This window comes from Ursus maritimus, unplaced genomic scaffold (assembly GCF_017311325.1).
Source record: "Ursus maritimus isolate PB19 unplaced genomic scaffold, ASM1731132v1 scaffold_105, whole genome shotgun sequence".
NCBI classification, from domain to species: Eukaryota; Metazoa; Chordata; class Mammalia; order Carnivora; family Ursidae; genus Ursus; species Ursus maritimus.
Window position 1 is genome coordinate 16266 of NW_024423399.1, and position 25871 is coordinate 42136.

The following is a 25871-nucleotide window of genomic DNA, read 5'->3' on the forward strand; positions in this document are numbered from 1 at the left end:
AAAAAAGAAAAAGCCTTTGACTAAGTATAATATCCATTCATGATAAACTGTCAACAAAATAGATGTAGAAGGATCATACCTCAACAAAATATACGCCATTTATAAAAACCCACAGCTAACATCACACTCAATTGGGGAAAAACTGAGAGGTTTTCCCTAAGGTCAGGATGATGACAAGGATATCCACTATCACAACTTTTATTCTATATAGTAATAGATGTCCTAGTCACAGTAATCAGACAAGAAAAGGAATAAAAAGTCATGTAAATTGGTAAAGAAGAAGTGAAACTGACTACATGCAGATGACATGATACTACATAGCAAAAACCCTAAAAACTCCACCAAAAAATAGCTAGAACTGATATATGAATTCACTAAGATCACAGGATACAAAATCAATGTACAGAAATCTATTGTATTCTATCCACTAATAATGAGGCAACAGAAGGAGAAACTAAGAAAATAATCTCATTTACAACCACACTGAAAATAGTAAAATACCTAGGAACAAACTTAACCAAGGAGGTGAAAGACCTTACTCTGAAAACTGTAAAACACTGATGAAAGAAACAGAAGATGACACAATCAAATGGCAAGATATTCCATGCTCATGGATTGGAAGAACAAATATTGTTAAAAGTCTTATACTCCCAAAGCAATCTAAAATACAATCTCTATGAAAATAGCAACAGAATTTTTCACAAACCAAAAAACAAAATAAACAAACCCCTAAAACTTGTATGGAATGACAGAAAAACCCAAATAGCCAAAACAAACTTGAAGAAGAACAAAATTGGAGTTATCACAATTCAGACTTCAAGTTATATTACAAAGCTGTAGTAATCAAAACAGTATTATACTGGAAGTAAAAGAGACACATGGATCAATGGAACAGAATAAAAACAACCAACATTCTTAAAAGGTAAGGAAAGACTAGGACTTTTCCAAAATAAAGGAGATTAAAACATTATGGTAATTAAATAAAAATGTAATTTTTAAATTGTATTATTTTCTATAAGGAAAATTTTTAGTCACTGGTGAAACTTAAATAGGATTGAGAACTTCAGTTGCTAATGTAGCATTGTTAATGTCCTGACAATAATGGTTATATCATACTTATCTAGATAGCAGAATTTTCTTTTTGTTGTAAACACATACCACTATATTGAGGAGCAGTTGGGGCATCACATGGTGCAGGAATAAGATATTCGTTGTCTATTTGTTGGGGGTTTTGTTATATTTTATATTGTTTCAAAATTTCAAAAAGTAGCAAAACATTAGATTATTGCCATACACCTCCAATCTGGGTGTAGGTCACAAATTAGTGAAATTCTAACATTGATTGAGGAAGCAAGAGAGAGGTTTCCTTTGGGGATAAACCACCTTAATGAGTAGAAATTGTCATACTGTCCCAGGGCAGTAGAATATCTGAAATTCTTGTTGGCATTAAGTATAGAGTTTAAAATAATTCTAGTTCTCTTTTGGAAGAATATCTGTTTTGTTTTGTAGTTAAAGAAATTCAGTTTTGTGCTTAAAGCAATTCACAGTAGCTTTTATTTCTTTCCTTTTTGTTTGTTTTAGTGGTGGTTGTTTTATTTTTTACATAACTGATATTCCTGACATGAGTCTCCAGGGGGCATTTCTTTTTCTTTTCTTCTTCTTCTTTTTTTTCTTTAATTAATCCCCTGTGTCTCTTATCAGCAAAATGATAAAATTGTCTCTTGTGTTAGTACACTATCTGAAGCCAAAATTGCTTGTTACAAAATTTGGATTCCTTTCATATGAGGGATTTCCCAAAACATCTTTTCATTTAGAGCATTACATTTTCATTTAGACTTTTTGTGGAGACATTTACCTTCATCTTAATATATAAGAAAAGAAGACAGAAAATGAATCTTAACCTGGCCTGAAAGAGGATTCTAATTACTTATAATATTTGGATTCTGTCATTTTAATGAGTGTCAGTGGAAGTGAAAGTTATTAACAGATGCACAGAATTTCCAGAATGCGTATCTATTTTTAGATTCTTTCTGCAGAAAAGCTTTGGAATTAAATTTCCTCTTAAATTATTGAATTTTTGTAATATTATTAGAGGGAGAATATTCATCATTTATTTTTGGCCCCTGTTTCTACCATATTCTTATAGTGGGAAAATTATATGAATGTATCCTAGATATGGTAAGTCACTTAAAATTTGCAAGAAATATCTAGATGATAAATGAAAGCATTCCCACAAGTAAAAGTCAGGTAATCCACTGACTTCTGAACTGTTATTTATTTTTGTGTTTTTATGTAGATGCAATAGTCAAAACTTGATGATTAAATGCAACTAATATGAGAAGACTGATGTATTTGAATCAAAGAAAAATAATATTTAAGTGAAATGAGATAAAGGAACATGGGGACTATTGCATTGGGACAAAGTAACCATATATGTCAGAATATTTTAATCATAGAGAAAATATATAACTGGCATTATTTCTGTATTTCACAAATTTTTAATGTTTTAATGAGCAAAGAATTTTAGAAGAACCTTACAAATAGACATTGGTATTAATTTTCTGGATGTTACAAGAAATTTTTCAATAATTTTAAAGATATACGTAGAAAATATATTTAGTGTCAAGTTTATGTTCTGTCTCTTTAGAACATTGAAACAGAATTCAGCTCATTTGGAAATGATCAGCTAAAACTTAAATTATCTTTCCACTTCCAATAGGAAAAGAAAAAGATAGTGTTGTTATCTAATTAAGGCTTAATTGGAAACATCAGTTGAGTTACCTATGTTGAACTATGCTGTAGTTTTAAGTATCTTCTGTCTTGTGAAATTAGATCGATTTTTTAAACCTATTTACATTTCTGTTTTTTTCTGTCTGTACCTTTTAAAAACTCCTCTTATTTGCAATTCTGAAGTTGTTTTCCTATTCTATTTCATAAGACTCAAGTCTGAAATGAGGAATCAGCGAAGAGATTGAGTTCATTCTCCTAGGATTGATTCACGACCCACAATTGCAAATTGATTTTATATTTCTCTTCTAAACTATGTATTGAGTGTGATGGGAAACTTAACCATCATCCTTCTTACCTGCTAGATCCCCGACTCAAGACTCCCATGTATTTTTTTCCTCCAAATTTCTCCTTCTTGGAAGCTTCATTGACAACAGTCTGTATTCCCAGATTCTGATAAGCATCGTGATAAAAACAAAATACTTCCTCTTACAATAGTTGTGCATCCCAGTTATTCTTTTTCCTCTTATTAGAAATTACAGAATTTTACCATTACGGCTATGTTCTTTGACCGTTATGTAGCAATCTGCAAACCCCTACATTACCCCATCATTATGAATAACAAAGTGTGTTACCAACTTCTATTCAGTTCATGGACAGTTAGCTTTCTGCTTACATTTCCCCAGTGGCTTTGGGATTGACACTGGACTTCTGTGCTTCCAGAGTAATTGATCATTTCATGTGTGACTCTTTCCCTGTGCTGCAGCTTTCCTGCACTGACACTCATTTCCTGGAATTGCTTTCATTTGTCTTAGCTATTGGAATACTCCTGATCACGTTGCCTTTAGTGATTCTTTTTTCTACACATATATTATCAAGACCATTCTAAAACTCCCTCTGCCCAGGAAAGAACAAAGGCTTTTTCTACTTGTTCTTCTCATATGAGTAGTCTCCTACTTATGGTAGCTGTATCTTTAATTACATAAAACCAACAGCAAAGGAAAGGGTGACTTTATCCAAAGGTGTAAGTGTTATTTATACCTCCTGCCCCTTTATTAAACCCTTTCATTTACACTCTCAGAAACCAGCAAGTGAAACAAACCTTCAAGGACATACTCCAAAAGATTTCCCTTTTTTTCAAAAATAAAGAGGAAATTTAATTTTAAACCTTAGTTTAAAAAGTAAATAAAATTTTTGACTTATTTTATATTTATTTAATATGTTCTTCAAATAACCTATCTAATAATATTTTTTACCTCATAATATTTTAACCACGCATTTAACCACAATGCATCTTTTCCTCCTACTTCTCTTAATGATCATAATTCCTTTTTGTGCTACAGTATGAGTATTCTCTTGAGTTATCAACACAAATGTGAAATTTCTTTTACTCTAATAACATGGTATGACCTCCTCAAAAATGATTTTGAATAGATATTCATCATAGAAATTTTATGGAATTATACAGACATCACTATAACAACATGCACTACTACTGACTCTGTAAAGTTTCCAAATGTCACTCAAATGTTTTCAACAAGGCAAGAAAAAGGCAGGCTTCAAGTTATAAAAAGCTCATATGTTCTAAAATGTAGCAGAATTTTACTTCATAGGTCATTAGACCTGAAAATTTGAGTGAATAAGAATCACACACCTGGTTGGTTTATTTAATAGCAAAGACAATATTCTCACCCTTAAAAGCCTTTTTAAAAAGATTTTATTTATTCATTTGAGAGAAAGAAAGAGACAGAATGAGCACAAGCAGGAGAAGAGGCAGAGGGAGAGGGAGAAGAGACTCAGAACTGAGCTGGGCTGGGAGCAGAACATAAGGCTGGATCCCAGGACCTGGAGATCATGACCTGAGCTGGAAGGCAGATGCTTGATCATGTGAGCCCCTTAAATGTCTTTTTAACTTACCTGAGTACAATATAGAAACATGGACTGTAGGTGATTCTGATGTAGGTGGTTCCTTTGAGAGTTTTTTCTTTTTTTTTTTTTTTTTATTTTTTTAGATTTTATTTATTTATTTGACAGAGATAGAAACAGCCAGCGGAGAGGGAACACAAGCAGGGGAGTGGGAGAAGAAGAAGCAGGCTCACAGTGGAGGAGCCTGATGGGCTCGATCCCATAACGCCGGATCACCCTGAGCCAAAGGCAGACGCCCAACTGCTGTGCCACCAGGCGCCCTGAGAGTTTTCTTTTTAATATAAAAACCTATGTGAGCAGATTTTTATTTTATTGTTATGTTCAATTTATTGAGGATGGATTTTTGGATGTTGGAGTCAGGAAGACAAGTTAAATGGCTAATGTTTTAAACTAAATGAGTTATTTGGAGAACTGAAATGCAATAGTGTCAATGAATCTGAAGCTCCAGGAAATGGTTCCACATATTTAAGAAAACAAACTGAAAGGAGTGGTTGAACATTTGGATATATGGGATAAATGAAAAGATTTTAACAAATGAGTTGCATCTTCCTTAGACCTTCATTCTGCCCACTCCTGCACACACTCCCTTAAATAGTCAATGTCTTTAAAGAAGACAGCATTACTGGTATCCTGTAAGATTTAAAAAAAAAAAAAAGGACCTACAAAGAAATCCCTGAAATATATAGAGTTCCTTATTGGGTATAATACACCATCTAAGAAGTATGAGTGAAAAAAATCATTAAGGTATTTAATGCTGTAACGCCTATCTATGTGTCTCTGAGAAGAAAACAATTTACGCTCAGGTTTGTGTTCTGATTTATGTTACTATTTTAAGCCAACACTGTTAATCATCTTCTTTTCTAAGGTAATTACAAGGGAATAAGTGCATGTTATTATATGCAAGGCCCTCCAAGCTTTCCAATAAGCTCTTGAAAGACTACTAGACCCTTTTTAGAGCTTTGTAGTATTTTCCTCATTCTTTCACTTGTCTTTTCACTTTCCTGATACTGTCCTTTGGTCACAGAATTTTAAATTTTGGTGAAGTCAAATTGTTCTGTTTTTTATTTTTGCTGTGTGTGCTTTTGGTGTCATATTTAAAACACCGCTTTCTAATCCAAAGTTGCAAAGATATACCTACCATTTATTCTAAGAAGTTTCTAGTTTTATATCTGACATTTAGGTCTTTGGTTTCCATTCACTTAATGTTTGTGTATAGTTTAAGTACAGATTAAAGTCACATTTTCCTGAAAATAGTCAGTTATCACATGATTTGCTGAAAAGTTTATTATTTCCCATTGAATAATCTTGGCAACTTGTTAAAAATCAATTGACAATAAATGTACAGGTCTCTTATAGGACTTACTATTCCTTGAGCTATGGCTCAATTGCTATGCCAGTATCACACTGTCTCTATCACTGCACTTTATATTAAATTTTGAAATTGGAAGGGTTGACTCTTCCAAGCTTCTTCCTTTTTCACTATTGTTTTGGTACTACTAGGGTCCCTTTGCAATTCTATATGAATTTTAGGAACAAATTGTTCATTTATGCAAAAGAACAGCTGAAAATTTATAAGGATTACATTGAATCTGTGGATCAGTTTGGGAACTATTACCATCTTAATTCAATGTCAGGTCTAATTTTCAATTCATAGGTTGTCTTTATTTAGGAATTCTTTAATTTTTTTAAATTTTGTTATTTTCTTTGGTACAATGTTGCACTTTCTTGGTTAAATTTACATAAAATAACTCCTACAACTGAACAATAAAAAAGAACAAGCACTCAACAAAATATAGGCAAAGGACTTAAGATATATAAACAGGCAAAAAGCACATGAAAAGATGCTCAAGAATGGTAGTATTTAGGAAAATGTAAGTCAAAAACCATAATGACATACCATATTACAGCCAGTAAGACAGTTATAGAGATGTATGTGTATGTTATCTGCTTGTATGTGTGTACATATATGTTGGTTATATATCACAAAAAAATAACAAGTGCTAGTGTACAGAATAGAAGTAATGATGTACAGAATTTGGAATCCTCATACATTTCTGGTGGGAATGTAAAATGCAGCCGTTTGGAAAAGTTTGACAGCTCATCAAGAACGTAAATATAGAGTTACCATATATCCAGAAATTCTACGTCTAGGAGTTGAGAAACATGTTCACACAAAACTTCAACACACATTTTCATAGACGCATCATGCATAAGAAACAACCCATGTAACCTTCAAGTGATGAGTGGATAAACAAAATGTGGTACAGGTATATTTTATTCATTTTCATGTGTTGTGCTTTGCTTTGTAGCACTTTGCATATACTGCATTTCCTACAAGTTCAAGTTTTGTGACAATCCTGCATCAAGCAAGTCTACTGATCATTTTTCCAACAGCATTTGCTCATCTCTTATCACTTGTGGTAATTCTCACAATATTTCAAGCCTTTTCATTATTATTATATTTGCTATGGTGATCTGTGATTGTGATCTTTGATGTTACAGTTGTAATTGTTTTGGGACACCATAAGCACTGCCCATATAAGACAGCAACTATAATCAGTAAATGCTGTGTGTGTTCTCACTGCTCCACTGACCAGCTGTTCCTCCTTCTCTCTCCTTCTCTTTTGGCCTCTCTATTCCTTGACACACACACACACACACACACACACTAATATTGAAATTGGACTAAATAATGACCCTGCAGGGCCTGTAAGTGTTCAAGTGAAAGAAAGAATCACATGTTTCTCACTTTAAATCAAAAGCTAGAAATGATTAAACTTAGCTCCCGCATTGGGAGCCTGCTTCTTCATCTCCCACTCCCCCCTGCTTGTGTTCCCTCTCTCGCTGGCTGTCTCTCTCTCTGTCAAATAAATAAATAAAATCTTAAAAAAAAAAAAAGAAACGATTAAGCTTAATGAGGAAGGCATAGAAAAAGCCAGATAGGCCAAAACCTGGTTCTCTTGCACCAGTTACCCAAGCTGTGAATACAAAGAAAAAGTTGTTGGGGTGCCTAAATGCTCAGTTGGTTAAGTATCCGACTCTTGGTTTCAGGTCAGGTCATGATCTTGTGGTTGTGGATTGAGCCCTGTGTCTGGCTCTCGCTCAGTGTGGAGCCTGTTTCAGATTCTCTCCCTCTCTCCCTCCTGCTCACTCTCTCACTCTCTCTCAAACAAATAAATAATCTTTAGAAACAGAAAAAAAAAAGAAAAAGAAAAACAAAGAAAAGCCCTTGAAGGAAATTAAATGTGCTATTCCAGTGAACACATGAGTGATAAGAAAATGAAGCCGCTTATTGCCAATAGGGAGAAGGTTTTAGTCTACTGGATAGAAGATCAAATGAGCCACAATATCCCTTTAAACCAGAGCCTAATGCAGAGCAAGGCCCTAATTCTCCTCCATTCTATGAAGACTAAGAGAGGTGAGGAAGCTACAGGAAAAAAGTCAGAAGCAAGCAGAGGTTTGTTCATGAGGTTTAAGGAAAGAGGCCATCTCCATAACACAAAAGTACAAGGTGAAGCAGCAAGGATTGTAGTAGTTGCTGAAGTGAATTATCCAGAGAATCCAGATAAGATAATTAATGAAGGTGGCTTTAAACAACAGATTTTCAATATAGATGAAAAAACTTATAATGGGAAAAGATGCCATCTAGCACTTTTATAGTTAGAGAAGAGTAGCCAATGCAGGACTTCAAGGCTTCAGAGGGTGGGCTGACTCTCCTGTTAAGGCTAAGAGCAGTGACTCTAAACTGAAGCCAATGCTCATTGCCCATTCTGAAAGACCTGGCCTCCTAAGATTATGCTTAATCTGCTCTGCTAGGGATCTATAAATGGAATAATAGAGCCTGATGACAGCACCTCTGTTTACAACATGGTTTACTAAATATTTTAAGCTCACTGTTGAGACCTACTGCTCAGTAAAAGATTCCTTTCAAATACTGTTGTTCATTGACAACGACTCCACCATTCAAGAACTCTGACGGAGATGTACAACACAATTAATGTTGTTCTCATGACTGTAGCACCACCATTCTGCAGCCCACGGATTAAGGGGTAATTCTGACTTTCAAGACTTATAATTTAGGAAATACATTTCATAAGGCTAGAGATGCCACGGATACTGATTTTCTGATGGATCTGGGTAAAGTAAATAGAAAATTTTCTGGAAAGGATTTACCACTCTAGATGCCATTAAGAACATTTATGATTCATAGGTAGGGGTGAAAACGCTACCAACATGAACAGGAATTTCAAAGAAGTTGATTGCAAAATATGGTATTTATAAATATTCTCAGTTACTGTTCTGTGTAGAAATGAACCCCAGACTTTGGTCAAATTCATTTTATTATACAAGTGATAGTGACTCTTGGAAGAAATTCAAGGTATGATTTATTTATTAACCAGGGTTGGGGATCTTTCCGTATTGTAAACCACTTATAAATTAAAATTCTGATATATTCTAGTTGTGTAAAAATGTATTAAGTATAACTTACATAAAAGCAAATACAATAATTTTAATCCAGCAATTTGGACAATGATTGACATAGGCATATATAGAATATCTTCATTACTTAGTAATCTCCTTGGCCTCTAGTCTCCATGTCTGCTATTGGATTCAGATATACAAAGATGTCTCTCTGCCACATAAATTACTTTTACTTTTTCTGAATATCTTATAAAAGAAATCACAAATTGTGAATGTGAAGTCTGGTTTCACTTGCTCAACCCTATTTCGGAGATTCATCCATTTTATTGTGTGCATCCTTAAGTTCTTTCTTTTGGTAATGCAATTTGGTCAAATCTGATTTTAGATATTTGATTTAGCAATGTAGAATCTCTGGCATCCTTTTTGTCTCAGCCAGCTTTCCCTCCTCAGTTCCCACATGTTGGTTCTTATTCTCCGAGGAATCTCTCCACAAGTCTGAATCATTTGCTTTGATCAGTGTAATAATCAAGTACCCACCATATTCTGAAATGTCAATTGCTAAAAGCCTGTATCGTCCCATAATGTCCTTCTGAAATAAGTGTCTGCCAAAGGAAAGTTAATTTGGGGCAGGGGGTTATTCCCCTATGCCTTGGTGACTCTGCTGCTCAATTCCCATTCTCCATGGGAGCTTGAATTACAGAATTACAGGAATTGTCTTTAGAGTGAAAGAAAGAAGGTTCTATGAAGAGGAACACTATTCACCATTTTGCTGCTCTTTTGGGCATCTCATCCCACCTGCTAATTAACATCTTCTACTCTCCTTTTGATCCATGCTGCAAGACTCAACCTACTTTTCTCCTTTTGTGCTAGTAGCTCACTTGATCTTTAATGAGGTATACCCACAAAGAGTTGCGTAAATAGTACACGTCTTACTGCCTGTCTTTGCTAACCTCTCTGAATCAGCATATTTGGTTTAAGGCTATACTGCCAGTTATATATGGAATCACAAAATGTTGTAATTATAAGAAATCATAAATTTGCAAATTCCTCTACAGCATGGATCCTATATCGGTCAGGTTCAGGTGAAAGAGGATTTCTGTAAGCACTCTTAGGAAAGAAAGGAGATAAATGGAGGAATTATAACTTTTAAAAGCAATGGAAATAGCTATGGAAGGAAAAGTTTGAATACCAGAGAGAATGTTGAGGATAAATAACACCAAAGATCCGTGTTGAAGCCATTGAAAATGCTACAAGACAGCTTAATAGGAAATCATGGTGACACTCAGTTATTCTGAGGAAGCATCTACCAATAGTCTTAGCAATAAAGTTGGTAGTTTTCAAATTCTCTTAAAAATCCACTGTGAATCTAGCTTCATGCACCAGCCTGGCTACAAACTGAAGAACAATGTCCTCTGCTTTCCTTCCACTTCCAAATTTTGCAACTCAATGCCTCCTCTCACTGGACAAATCCTAAATTAGAAGAATAAAGGGAGGGGAACTTCAGAAATAGCATCCCAGTTTCTCCACAGCACTGAGAACAACTGAGAAGCATTACGTGATGTTGAGTTGGCAACAGACAGTTCAATGCTAGATACTTTGAAAATAACCAAAGGTGAGTCTCAGAAATAACAAATCAGTGCTTTTTTTCACTGGCTCTGCCTGCTGTGTGGTATCAGTATTGGGGGCAACTTAGAAGAGATGAGATAGTGGCCTCTGGGTGGCTCATAGTTAGCATCTAACTCTTGGTTTTAGCCTCAGGTCATGATCAAATGGGTCCCGGATTGAGCCCCTGCATCAGGTCACACCAGTGGGAGTCTTTTTGAAGATTCTCTCCTCTGACCACTCATGCACACTCTTAAAATCAAACTAAACAACAAAAAAAGACATGAGATTTATTTTTTCATTATCTTGTTAAATTTACCCCTACTTTATAGTTATACTATTTTAAATCACATTTAGTTATGGAATGTATGAGTAAGCAGGAATAAAACATACAGCATAAGGTATATAATCAATGCTATTGTAATAGCAGTCTATGGTAACGCATCATAGCTACACTTGTGGAGAACATAGCATTATGTATAAACCTGTCAATTCATTCTGTTTTCCAACTTCTAAACTCAATGTAACAATGTAACTAATATAGTAAGTGTAAGTAATAGTTGTGTGTCAGTTAATACTCAATATAAACAAACAAACAAATTAGCATTAATGAATGATTAGAAATATTGAGATGCCAAAGAAATCACTTCCAGCAGGGGAAAGAACAATGTGAGAGTGAACGTCTTCATTCAGGATTTCACTCTAATCTTTACAATATCCTATAGAGTTGAGTACTAGCCCCTCTCATTTCATGAGTAGAGAAATAGAGAGGTATAAACTTTAAAAAAGTTTACAAAATTATTGGGTCTCTTTAGCCTCAAAATCTAGGAATTGTAATCTGGTCTTTATAATTCATTATGTGAATTGTGGCTTCATTTTTGTCTCTCTGTTTATAAAGTGCGGAAGTGTCTAACATCTGTGATGGCTAGATGCAAATGAAAAGGGCTCATTCTTGTCTCGTAGAAGAAATTTTGAAGTATCTATCAAAAATGTGGTGCTCAAATATATTTTATTCTAGTGGATGCACATATGCAAATGGATGCAAAAAGTGGACTTATGTTTTTAGTTAATGATGTGAAATTGGTAGCAAGCTAATTCCCTGAATCTTAACAAATAATGAAATTATGAAATTATCAGAAGTTTCCTCTGGTATTCTATGAATTTGTTTGAAAAGGATGAGTCCCAGCTGTATAAGTTGACAAGGAATGATATCCATTACATATTGTTAACTGAAAAATTACCGACTATTTTCTATATTAAAATTGAATTACTGTATTAAAAATTTGAGCTCTCCGAGCGTGTGAATCACTGTGTTTCTGAATGAAATTTCTGATAGAATATACTATAAATATTTAAAACTGGTTAATTTGAAGATTTGAGGGCAAATGGAGGAACAGTTAGAAACATAAGGAACATTCCATCTGTATTTATACTATTGATTTGATATTGATTCTCTGACACTTTTTCACATGGCATTAAAGTCTGCAATAACTTAACACTAAAAAATATTAAAAACTGAGTTGCAAATGCCCTTCTGATTTTTAAAAATATTAGTTTGTTCTTGATTCATTCATTTTTCTTTGTGCTGATACGGACATAAAAATGAATAAACCTGAGTGCTACTCTCAATGAAGGGTTGGAGTTTCATCTCTGTATTTAATGAACCCTGCAGGAATTGAGAATAAATATCTCCTGAGTGAAGACGAAGGCATGTATACTAGAAAATTAAATACAGCCAAGGGAAAACTAGGTTGATTGACAATGCCAGGTGGTCAGAGTTTTGCTTTTCTTTTTAAGATTTTATTTATTTATTAGAGAGAACAAGCAATGAGGAGGGGCAGAGGGAGAAGTAGACTGCCCTCAAGCAAGTAGCCCCCATGAGGGGCCCAATCCCAGGACCCTGGGATCATGACCTGAGCCAAAGGCAGACACTTTCTAACCAACTGAGCCACCCAGAACCCTACAGTTTGCTTTTTATGTCCCTCTACTGCTTTGCTCCTGGAAGATGTAAGTCGATGCACCACTATACCTCTTTGCGCATTCTCCTGCATCTGTCCTTTCTTTATTCTTGGCCTCTATATTTTATACAGTGAGTAAGAGAATTAAATTTGGCTCATCTTTGGAATATAGTATTCAATCCTTATCTTATCCAGAGAGAGCTTTGAAGTGGTTTACCTTCAGTCACGGCAGTATTCCCTGAAACTTAGAAAGAATCTCTGGTTACAACAGTAGCTTTTTAAAGTTTAGGTCAGAATAATGTTATATGTTTATATGGAAAGATAAAAGAGAGATAAAGAAAAATTCCTTCACTTAGAGGCTAGATGAAACTTGTATGCAATCAAGCCTGCATTTTCTCTGTGTGAGAGGCTTTTACATAAGAAAGGAAGGTGAATTCCTGAAGAGAATCTCCAGAAGTAGTGTATGAAGGCATTGCCCCTCACATTTAAGTAAATTAAGAAAATCTGGGATTATATTTCTTCCGGAATCATTAGACATATCAGAATGTAAGTATATCCTGTATTCAAATAGATATATTTCTATCTTTCACACTCAAAAGTTATTATTTGGAATACATTGTAGGGATCCCTCAATCATCACTTTAACATATTTACTATTTCTAATTTTAGTATTTTAACATTTCAGTTTGTTCAAAATATAGTAACAGTCTTCTACTCTTTGAATATATACCCAATGTTTGCTGCAAAATGTGTCTATTTCTAAAGGAAGACAATGGTGATCCTCAGGGGAAAATATTTGAAAAGGAAAATAGGCACAGTACAGCTTTGACACTGTCACCTATTCACTTGACCAGTTCATTCTATAAAAAGAAGAACAACAAATATTATTCAGAACCTACAGCACAAATAAAAATGCTGGTTGCCAACTTAAAGAGAGAACACAGGCAAAAGCCATATAGACAACAGTGTTAGCACTTTGTGGTTTCTATAAAGTAAACTCTGGATTTTCTTTATCCCACTTTATTTAGTTTCTAGAAAGAAGGCAATAAGATATGTTGGCATTAAAACCTCCTTTATGAATTCCTTATAGTTCTCAAACAAATTTAAGAGTGAAAAGACCCAAGTGAATATAGTTGCAATATAGTAAATTGTTAATTTACAAAAACATAAAAATGATAGAAATGGATCAATATGTAGTCAAGAACTATATTATTGATACAGGTCTATCTATGTGAGAATTAATATCTCTGCCTTCACTTTTGTTTCTCATAAATTAAGACCTTTACTTTTATTTACAACCAAGATAGATTTCACTTCATATTTCTGTGATTAGAAACACATTGAAAAGAGAGTAGAATAAAAAAAAAGAAACAAAACACATTTATTTTATGGAGAAGTTTAAAAGAATCTTAAGAATAAAATTATTAAGCTCTGAAATTGTGATTGGGTCTTCATTCCATCAGAGTCCTTAACAAAAATGATAATCGTGTTTTTAATGGCCTCAAACTTAGATATTTCTACTCCTAAAAGCACAAAATTTGGAAACTGGAACACGGTGTCTCAATATGTAATCCAAATATAATTACTAAATGTTGTTGTAGAAACATAATTAAGAGACGTATTGCACATATAAACAATTTCTGTTACAGGTACAGGTGTTATGTAAAGTCACTCATGAGGGGACTTTTAACATAGATCTGTGAATGCTCTGTTCCTTTTCAAGAGAGAACGTATAAAATATTTCTGCTTTAATGGAATTGAGTGGATATTGCAAAGATGCAAACGGGAAAATTTTCTTGCTTCATTTCATTGGAACTAATAATATGAACATTTAAATCTTTAAATCTTCAATTCTTTTATAATTCACATAATCTCTTTCTTTTTGTCTTGTTTCTCACAGCAGATTTTTGCTTAAAGAAAAATAAAAAGCAGCATGAGAAACACATACAATGATAACAGAGTTCATTCTCTTGGGCATCTCAGACCTAACTCTACAGCTTCAGGTTGTAATCTTTATCTTTTATTTATGGCTTAGTGTATTAAGTGTCACTGGAAACCTAACCATCATCATCCTCTACCCTGATAGACCATCATCTCAAGACTCCTATGTATTACTTTCTGCAGAATTTCTCCTTCTTAGAAATTATATTCACCAGTGTCTCCATCCCCAGATTTTTTGGGGGCAATTCATACGAATGTCAAGACCATTTCCTATAACAATTGCTTAACTCAACTATTTTTCTTCATCTTCATGGGTGTTTTGATTTTTTCTTCTCACTGCCATGTCTTTTGATCAGCACGTTAGTCATCTGCAAGCCCTTCTATGCTAACCACCATCATGAGCAAAAAATCTGGCACCCTGCTTGTCCTTGGTCCTGGCTAGGAGGATTTCTTACCATTTTCCCACCACCATGCTCATGCTTCAGCTAGATTTCTGTGCTTCCAATGTAGTCTGATCATTTTCTTAGACTGATTTCCCATTTTGACGACTCTCGTGCTCGATACATGGCGTTAGGATGATTGGCTTTTACTTTGCGTCTTGTTACTCTGCTCTTCACTTTGGCCTTAGTGATTCTTTCCTACCTGTGCATCCTTAGCACCATTCTGAGAACCCGTTCTGCTGGTCAGGAAAAAGGCTTTCTCCACGATGTTCCTCTCACTTGATTGCCATTTCCATCTCTTATGGGAGCTGTATATTCATGTACGCCAAGCCTTCAGCAAAATGAAAGAGCATCACTCGACCAAAGGAGAGGCTTCTCAACACCTCAATTGTCCCCATGTTGAACCTCCTTTTATTTATACCCTGAGGAACGCAGCAAGTAAAACAAGCTTCTCAAAAAACTTGCTTCATAAAGTACTGTTTTCTAGGAAACAAGTGAAAGTATGTATGAACACGAATGGATGTCATGGTGAAGATCCAATAAAAAAAATAAAATTTCAACTTCTAGAGTATCATCCAGTGTCCATTTCACAGATACTTACAAGGCTGAGCACTTTAATTTTTCTTTTTAAACCAGAAGTAACTATGTTGTGTCTTTCTTTTCAAAACCCCATCTATAGGTTCCATTTCCTCATTGATTTATAATTCTAAATAGAACATTAGTGGCTTTAAAACAAAATCATTTTCCTGATTGTTCCAAATAATAAAAATCTTATTTTTACCATAAAGACTCGAGTAAACAATCTTTCATGGATTTATTTCAAATCTTATGTTCTGTTACTAATATCAATTCTTTCTTTTTCTTACATTTTGTTCTTAAATCTATAAAAATATGAAATAAATTATCTAACAAACTATATTTTGTGCACACCAGCTGCATAATTGTCCAATTCTTCCCACTCAGCTGAGTGTTTTTTTTACAGCTTATAAATTATTTAAAAGTCATACATCTTTAATTGCTTTCTGAAGTTATGCTTAGGGTGTGTGTTATGTCTTTTTATGATACTTCCCTTTGTTTATGTTGTTATTATTTTTTAAAGATTATTTATTCATTTGAGAGAGAGAGAGAGAGAGATCATGAGCAGGGGGAAGGGAGGGTCAGATGGAGAGGGACAAGCAGACCTCTGGCTGAGTGGGAGCCTGATGCAGGGCTCAATTCCAGGACCCTAAGATCATCAGCTGAGCTAAAGTCGACACTTAACCAATTGAGCCACCAGACACCCCATATCTGTATTATTTGCTTAAATATGTAACAGATGAAGATATAGGCAGTCACCATTACACATAAATCAAAAATCATTAAAAAAAAAAAAGAAAAAGCCTTTGACTAAGTATAATATCCATTCATGATAAATCTGTCAACAAAATAGATGTAGAAGGAACATACCTCAACAAAATATACACCATTTATAAAAACCCACAGCTAACATCACACTCAATTGGGGAAAAAGTGAGAGGTTTTCCCCTAAGGTCAGGATGATGACAAGGATATCCACTATCACAACTTTTATTCTATATAGTAATAGATGTCCTAGTCACAGCAATCAGACAAGAAAAAGGAATAAAAATCATGTAAATTGGTAAAGAAGAAGTGAAACTGACTACTTGCAGATGAAAAAAAAAAGAAAAAGCCTTTGACTAAGTATAATATCCATTCATGATAAAGCTGTCAACAAAATAGATGTAGAAGGATCATACCTCAACAAAATATACGCCATTTATAAAAACCCACAGCTAACATCACACTCAATTGGGGAAAAACTGAGAGGTTTTCCCCTAAGGTCAGGATGATGACAAGGATATCCACTATCACAACTTTTATTCTATATAGTAATAGATGTCCTAGTCACAGTAATCAGACAAGAAAAAGGAATAAAAGTCATGTAAATTGGTAAAGAAGAAGTGAAACTGACTACATGCAGATGACATGATACTACATAGCAAAAACCCTAAAAACTCCACCAAAAAAATAGCTAGAACTGATATATGAATTCACTAAGATCACAGGATACAAAATCAATGTACAGAAATCTATTGTATTCTATCCACTAATAATGAGGCAACAGAAGGAGAAACTAAGAAAATAATCTCATTTACAACTACACTGAAAATAGTAAAATACCTAGGAACAAACTTAACCAAGGAGGTGAAAGACCTTACTCTGAAAACTGTAAAACACTGATGAAAGAAACAGAAGATGACACAATCAAATGGCAAGATATTCCATGCTCATGGATTGGAAGAACAAATATTGTTAAAAGTCTTATACTACCCAAAGCAATCTAAAATACAATCTCTATGAAAATAGCAACAGAATTTTTCACAAACCAAAAAACAAAATAAACAAACCCCTAAAACTTGTATGGAACGACAGAAAAACCCAAATAGCCAAAACAAACTTGAAGAAGAACAAAATTGGAGTTATCACAATTCAGACTTCAAGTTATATTACAAAGCTGTAGTAATCAAAACAGTATTATACTGGAAGTAAAAGAGACACATGGATCAATGGAACAGAATAAAAAGCCCAACCAACATTCTTAAAAGGTAAGGAAAGACTAGGGACTTTTCCAAAATAAAGGAGATTAAAACATTATGGTAATTAAATAAAAATGTAATTTTAAATTGTATTATTTTCTATAAGGAAAATTTTTAGTCACTGGTGAAACTTAAATAGGATTGGAGAACTTCAGTTGCTAATGTAGCATTGTTAATGTCCTGACAATAATGGTTATATCATACTTATCTAGATAGCAGAATTTTCTTTTTTGTTGTAAACACATACCACTATATTGAGGAGCAGTTGGGGCATCACATGGTGCAGGAATAAGATATTCGTTGTCTATTTGTTGGGGGTTTTGTTATATTTTATATTGTTTCAAAATTTCAAAAAGTAGCAAAACATTAGATTATTGCCATACACCTCCAATCTGGGGCATAGGTCACAAATTAGTGAAATTCTAACATTGATTGAGGAAGCAAGAGAGAGGTTTCCTTTGGGGATAAACCACCTTAATGAGTAGAAATTGTCATACTGTCCCAGGGCAGTAGAATATCTGAAATTCTTGTTGGCATTAAGTATAGAGTTTAAAATAATTCTAGTTCTCTTTTGGAAGAATATCTGTTTTGTTTTGTAGTTAAATTCAGTTTTGTGCTTAAAGCAATTCACAGTAGCTTTTATTTCTTTCCTTTTTGTTTGTTTTAGTGGTGGTTGTTTTATTTTTTACATAACTGATATTCCTGACATGAGTCTCCAGGGGGCATTTCTTTTTCTTTTCTTCTTCTTTTTTTTCTTTAATTAATCCCCTGTGTCTCTTATCAGCAAAATGATAAAATTGTCTCTTGTGTTAGTACACTATCTGAAGCCAAAATTGCTTGTTACAAAATTTGGATTCCCTTCATATGAGGGATTTCCCAAAACATCTTTTCATTTAGAGCATTACATTTTCATTTAGACTTTTTGTGGAGACATTTACCTTCATCTTAATATATAAGAAAAGAAGACAGAAAATGAATCTTAACCTGGCCTGAAAGAGGATTCTAATTACTTATAATATTTGGATTCTGTCATTTTAATGAGTGTCAGTGGAAGTGAAAGTTATTAACAGATGCACAGAATTTCCAGAATGCGTATCTATTTTTAGATTCTTTCTGCAGAAAAGCTTTGGAATTAAATTTCCTCTTAAATTATTGAATTTTTTGTAATATTATTAGAGGGAGAATATTCATCATTTATTTTTGGCCCCTGTTTCTACCATATTCTTATAGTGGGAAAATTATATGAATGTATCCTAGATATGGTAAGTCACTTAAAATTTGCAAGAAATATCTAGATGATAAATGAAAGCATTCCCACAAGTAAAAGTCAGGTAATCCACTGACTTCTGAACTGTTATTTATTTTTGTGTTTTTATGTAGATGCAATAGTCAAAACTTGATGATTAAATGCAACTAATATGAGAAGACTGATGTATTTGAACTCAAAGAAAAATAATATTTAAGTGAAATGAGATAAAGGAACACTGGGGACTATTGCATTGGGACAAAGTAACCATATATGTCAGAATATTTTAATCATAGAGAAAATATATAACTGGCATTATTTCTGTATTTCACAAATTTTTAAGTGTTTTAATGAGCAAAGAATTTTAGAAGAACCTTACAAATAGACATTGGTATTAATTTTCTGGATGTTACAAGAAATTTTTCAATAATTTTAAAGATATACGTAGAAAATATATTTAGTGTCAAGCTTATGTTCTGTCTCTTTAGAACATTGAAACAGAATTCAGCTCATTTGGAAATGATCAGCTAAAACTTAAATTATCTTTCCACTTCCAATAGGAAAAAAAGAAAAAGATAGTGTTGTTATCGTAATTAAGGCTTAATTGGAAACATCAGTTGAGTTACCTATGTTGAACTATGCTGTAGTTTTAAGTATCTTCTGTCTTGTGAAATTAGATCGATTTTTTAAACCTATTTACATTTCTGTTTTTTTTCTGTCTGTACCTTTTTAAAAACTCCTCTTATTTGCAATTCTGAAGTTGTTTTCCTATTCTATTTCATAAGACTCAAGTCTGAAATGAGGAATCAGTCAAGAGAGATTGAGTTCATTCTCCTAGGATTGACCGACGACCCACAATTGCAAATTGTGATTTTTATATTTCTCTTTCTAAACTATGTATTGAGTGTGATGGGAAACTTAACCATCATCCTTCTTACCTTGCTAGATCCCCGACTCAAGACTCCCATGTATTTTTTCCTCCGAAATTTCTCCTTCTTGGAAGCTTCATTGACAACAGTCTGTATTCCCAGATTCCTGATAAGCATCGTGACTAAAAACAAAATAATTTCCTACAATAGTTGTGCATCCCAGTTATTCTTTTTCCTCTTATTAGAAATTACAGAATTTTACCTACTGGCTGCCATGTCTTTTGACCGTTATGTAGCAATCTGCAAACCCCTACATTACCCCATCATTATGAATAACAAAGTGTGTTACCAACTTCTATTCAGTTCATGGACAGTTAGCTTTCTGCTTACATTTCCACCAGTGGCTTTGGGATTGACACTGGACTTCTGTGCTTCCAGAGTAATTGATCATTTCATGTGTGACTCTTCCCCTGTGCTGCAGCTTTCCTGCACTGACACTCATTTCCTGGAATTGCTTTCATTTGTCTTAGCTATTGGAATACTCCTGATCACGTTGCCTTTAGTGATTCTTTCTTACACATATATTATCAAGACCATTCTAAAACTCCCCTCTGCCCAGGAAAGAACAAAGGCTTTTTCTACTTGTTCTTCTCATATGATTGTAGTCTCCCTTACTTATGGTAGCTGTATCTTTAATTACATAAAACCAACAGCAAAGGAAAGGGTGACTTTATCCAAAGGTGTAAGTGTTATTTATACCTCCGTTGCCCCTTTATTAAACCCTTTCATTTACACTCTCAGAAACCAGCAAGTGAAACAAACCTTCAAGGACATACTCCAAAAGATTTCCTCTTTTTTCAAAAAATAAAGAGGAAATTTAATTTTTAAACCTTAGTTTAAAAAGTAAATAAAATTTTTGACTTATTTTATATTTATTTAATATGTTCTTCAAATAGTCCATCTAATAATATTTTTTACCTCATAATATTTTAACCACGCATTTAACCACAATGCATCTTTTCCCTCCTACTTCTCTTAATGATCATAATTCCTTTTTGTGCTACAGTATGAGTATTCTCTTGAGTTATCAACACAAATGTGAAATTTCTTTTACTCTACATAACATGGTACTGACCTCCTCAAAAAATGATTTTGAATAGATATTCATCATAGAAATTTTATGGAATTATACAGACATCACTATAACAACATGCACTACTACTGGGACTCTAGGAAGTTCTTCAAATGTCACTCAAATGTTTTCAACAAGGCAAGAAAAAAGGCAGGCTTCAAGTTATAAAAAGCTCATATGTTCTAAAATGTAGCAGAACTTTATCTCATAGGTCATTAGACCTGAAAATTTGGAGTGAATAAGAATCACACACCTGGTTGGTTTATTTAATAGCAAAGACAATATTCTCACCCTTAAAATGCCTTTTTTAAAAAAGATTTTATTTATTCATTTGAGAGAAAGAAAGAGACAGAATGAGCACAAGCAGGAGAAGAGGCAGAGGGAGAGGGAGAAGTAGACTCAGAACTGAGCTGGGCTGGGAGCAGAACATAAGGCTGGATCCCAGGACCTGGAGATCATGACCTGAGCTGAAGGCAGATGCTTGATCATGTGAGCCCCCCCTTAAATGTCTTTTTAACTTACCTGGAGTACAATATAGAAACATGGACTGTAGGTGATTCTGATGTAGGTGGTTCCTATGAGAGTTTTCTTTTTTCTTTTTTTTTATTTTTTCTTTTTTATTTTTTTAGATTTTATTTATTTATTTGACAGAGATAGAAACAGCCAGCGAGAGAGGGAACACAAGCAGGGGGAGTGGGAGAAGAAGAAGCAGGCTCACAGTGGAGGAGCCTGATGTGGGGCTCGATCCCATAACGCTGGGATCACGCCCTGAGCCAAAGGCAGACGCCCAACTGCTGTGCCACCCAGGCGCCCTGAGAGTTTTCTTTTTTAATATAAAAACCTATGTGAGCAGATTTTTATTTTATTGTTATGTTCAATTTATTGAGGATGGATTTTTGGATGTTGGAGTCAGGAAGACAAGTTAAATGGCTAATGTTTTAAACTAAATGAGTTATTTGAGAACTGAAATGCAATAGTGTCAATGAATCTGAAGCTCCAGGAAATGGTTCCACATATGTTAAGAAAACAAACTGAAAGGAGTGGTTGAACATTTGGATATATGGGATAAATGAAAAAAGATTTTAACAAATGAGTTGCATCTTCCTTAGACCTTCATTCTGCCCACTCCTGCACACACTCCCTTAAATAGTCAATGTCTTTAAAGAAGACAGCATTACTGGTATCCTGTAAGATTTAAAAAAAAAAAAAAGGACCTACAAAGAAATCCCTGAAATATATAGAGTTCCTTATTGGGTATAATACACCATCTAAGAAGTATGAGTGAAAAAATCATTAAGGTATTTAATGCTGTAACGCCTATCTATGTGTCTCTGAGAAGAAAACAATTTACGTTCAGGTTTGTGTTCTGATTTATGTTACTATTTTAAGCCAACACTGTTAATCATCTTCTTTTCTAAGGTAATTACAAGGGAATAAGTGCATGTTATTATATGCAAGGCCCTCCAAGCTTTCCAATAAGCTCTTGAAAGACTACTAGACCCTTTTTAGATTTGCTTTGTTAGTATTTTCCTCATTCTTTCACTTGTCTTTTCACTTTCCTGATACTGTCCTTTGGTCACAGAATTTTAAATTTTGGTGAAGTCAAATTGTTCTGTTTTTTTATTTTGCTGTGTGTGCTTTTGGTGTCATATTTAAAACACCGTTTCTTAATCCAAAGTTGCAAAGATATACCTACCATTTATTCTAAGAAGTTTCTAGTTTTATATCTGACATTTAGGTCTTTGGTTTCCATTCACTTAATGTTTGTGTATAGTTTAAGTACAGATTACAGTCACATTTTCCTGAAAATAGTCAGTTATCACATGATTTGCTGAAAAGTTTATTATTTCCCCATTGAATAATCTTGGCACACTTGTTAAAAATCAATTGACAATAAATGTACAGGTCTCTTATAGGACTCTCAGTTCTATTCCTTTGAGCTATGGCTCAATTGCTATGCCAGTATCACACTGTCTCTATCACTGTACCTTTATATTAAATTTTGAAATTGGAAGGGTTGACTCTTCCAAGCTTCTTCCTTTTTCACTATTGTTTTGGCTACTCAGGGTCCCTTGCAATTCTATATGAATTTTAGGAACAAATTGTTCATTTATGCAAAAAGAACAGCTGAAAATTTAATAAGGATTACATTGAATCTGTGGATCAGTTTGGGAACTATTACCATCTTAATTCAATGTCAGGTCTACTCTTCAATTCATAGGTTGTCTTTATTTATTTAGGAATTCTTTAATTTTTTTTTAAATTTTGTTATTTTCTTGGTACAATGTTGCACTTTCTTGGTTAAATTTACATAAAATAACTCCTACAACTGAACAATAAAAAAGAACAAGCACTCAACAAAATATAGGCAAAGGACTTAAGATATATAAACAGGCAAAAAGCACATGAAAAGATGCTCAAGAATGGTAGTATTTAGGAAAATGTAAGTCAAAACCATAATGACATACCATATTACAGCCAGTAAGACAGTTATTAGATGTATGTGTATGTGTATCTGCTTGTATGTGTGTGTACATATATGTTGGTTATATATATCACAAAAAATAACAAGTGCTAGTGTACAGAATAAGAAGTAATGATGTACAGAATTTGGAATCCTCATACATTTCTGGTGGGAATGTAAAATGTGCAGCCGTTTGGAAAAGTTTGACAGCTCATCAAGAACGTAAATATAGAGTTACCATATAATCCAGAAATTCTACGTCTAGGAGTTGAAAACATGTTCACACAAAAACTTCAACACACATTTTCATAGACGCATCATGCATAAGAAACAACCCATGTAACCTTCAAGTGATGAGTGGATAAACAAAATGTGGTACAGGTATATTTTATTCATTTTCATGTGTTGTGCTTTGCTTTGTAGCACTTTGCATATACTGCATTTCCTACAAGTTCAAGTTTTGTGACAATCCTGCATCAAGCAAGTCTACTGGTACCATTTTTCCAACAGCATTTGCTCATCTCTGTATCACTTGTGGTAATTCTCACAATATTTCAAGCCTTTTCATTATTATTATATTTGCTATGGTGATCTGTGATTGTGATCTTTGATGTTACAGTTGTAATTGTTTTGGGACACCATAAGCACTGCCCATATAAGACAGCAACTATAATCAGTAAATGCTGTGTGTGTTCTCACTGCTCCACTGACCAGCTGTTCCTCCTTCTCTCTCCTTCTCTTTTGGCCTCTCTATTCCTTGACACACACACACACTAATATTGAAATTGGACTAAATAATGACCCTGCAGGGCCTGTAAGTGCTCAAGTGAAAGAAAGAATCACATGTTTCTCACTTTAAATCAAAAGCTAGAAATGATTAAACTTAGCTCCCGCATTGGGAGCCTGCTTCTTCATCTCCCACTCCCCCCTGCCTGTGTTCCCTCTCTCGCTGGCTGTCTCTCTCTCTGTCAAATAAATAAATAAAATCTTTAAAAAAAAAAAAAAGAAATGATTAAGCTTAATGAGGAAGGCATAGAAAAAGCCAGAAATAAATAAATAAAATCTTAAAAAAAAAAAAAAGAAACGATTAAGCTTAATGAGGAAGGCATAGAAAAAGCCAGGATAGGCCAAAACCTGGTTCTCTTGCACCAGTTACCCAAGCTGTGAATACAAAGAAAAAGTTGTTGGGGTGCCTAAATGCTCAGTTGGTTAAGTATCCGACTCTTGGTTTCAGGTCAGGTCATGATCTTGTGGTTGTGGGATTGAGCCCTGTGTCTGGCTCTCAGCTCAGTGTGGAGCCTGTTTCAGATTCTCTCTCCCTCTCTCCCTCCTGCTCACTCTCTCACTCTCTCTCAAACAAATAAATAATCTTTAGAAACAGAAAAAAAAAGAAAAAGAAAAACAAAGAAAAGCCCTTGAAGGAAATTAAATGTGCTATTCCAGTGAACACATGAGTGATAAGAAAATGAAGCCGCCTTATTGCCAATAGGGAGAAGGTTTTAGTCTACTGGATAGAAGATCAAATGAGCCACAATATCCCTTTAAACCAGAGCCTAATGCAGAGCAAGGCCCTAATTCTCCTCCATTCTATGAAGACTAAGAGAGGTGAGGAAGCTACAGGAAAAAAAGTCAGAAGCAAGCAGAGGTTTGTTCATGAGGTTTAAGGAAAGAGGCCATCTCCATAACACAAAAGTACAAGGTGAAGCAGCAAGGATTGTAGTAGTTGCTGAAGTGAATTATCCAGAGAATCCAGATAAGATAATTAATGAAGGTGGCTACACTAAACAACAGATTTTCAATATAGATGAAAAAAACTTATAATGGGAAAAGATGCCATCTAGCACTTTTATAGTTAGAGAAGAGTAGCCAATGCAGGACTTCAAGGCTTCAGAGGGTGGGCTGACTCTCCTGTTAAGGCTAAGGCAGCTAGTGACTCTAAACTGAAGCCAATGCTCATTGCCCATTCTGAAAGACCTAGGCCTCCTAAGAGTTATGCTTAATCTGCTCTGCTAGGGATCTATAAATGGAATAATAGAGCCTGGATGACAGCACCTCTGTTTACAACATGGTTTACTAAATATTTTAAGCTCACTGTTGAGACCTACTGCTCAGTAAAAGATTCCTTTCAAAATACTGTTGTTCATTGACAACGACCTGACCATTCAAGAACTCTGACGGAGATGTACAACACAATTAATGTTGTTCTCATGACTGCTAGCACCACCATTCTGCAGCCCACGGATTAAGGGGTAATTCTGACTTTCAAGACTTATAATTTAGGAAATACATTTCATAAGGCTAGAGATGCCACGGATACTGATTTCTCTGATGGATCTGGGTAAAGTAAATAGAAAATTTTCTGGAAAGGATTTACCACTCTAGATGCCATTAAGAACATTTATGATTCATAGGTAGGGGTGAAAACGTACCAACATGAACAGGAATTTCAAAGAAGTTGATTGCAAAATATGGTATTTATAAATATTCTCAGTTACTGTTCTGTGTAGAAATGAACCCCAGACTTTGGTCAAATTCATTTATATTATA

General features: G+C 34.2%; 1 protein-coding gene and 2 pseudogenes across 1 annotated transcript; all 3 read left to right on the forward strand.

Moving 5' to 3' along the window:
• Positions 1–3851, forward strand: part of LOC121101546 — a 12762-nt pseudogene extending 8911 nt beyond the window's left edge.
• Positions 3852–7917: 4066 nt separating this feature from the next.
• On the forward strand, positions 7918–19419 carry LOC121101549 (annotated as a pseudogene).
• A 127-nt stretch (positions 19420–19546) lies between these two features.
• Positions 19547–20596, forward strand: LOC103680554 (olfactory receptor 6C6-like). Its single transcript, XM_008710059.1, has one exon. The coding sequence runs from the start codon at positions 19658–19660 to the stop codon at positions 20594–20596; it is 939 nt and encodes a 312-aa protein (XP_008708281.1). The 5' UTR covers positions 19547–19657.
• The last annotated feature ends 5275 nt before the right edge of the window (positions 20597–25871 follow it).

Bases quoted from the DNA above. Each gene is read 5' to 3' on its own strand.
- LOC103680554 (XM_008710059.1), top strand. From the start codon at position 19,658: ATGAGGAATCAGTCAAGAGAGATTGAGTTCATTCTCCTAGGATTGACC.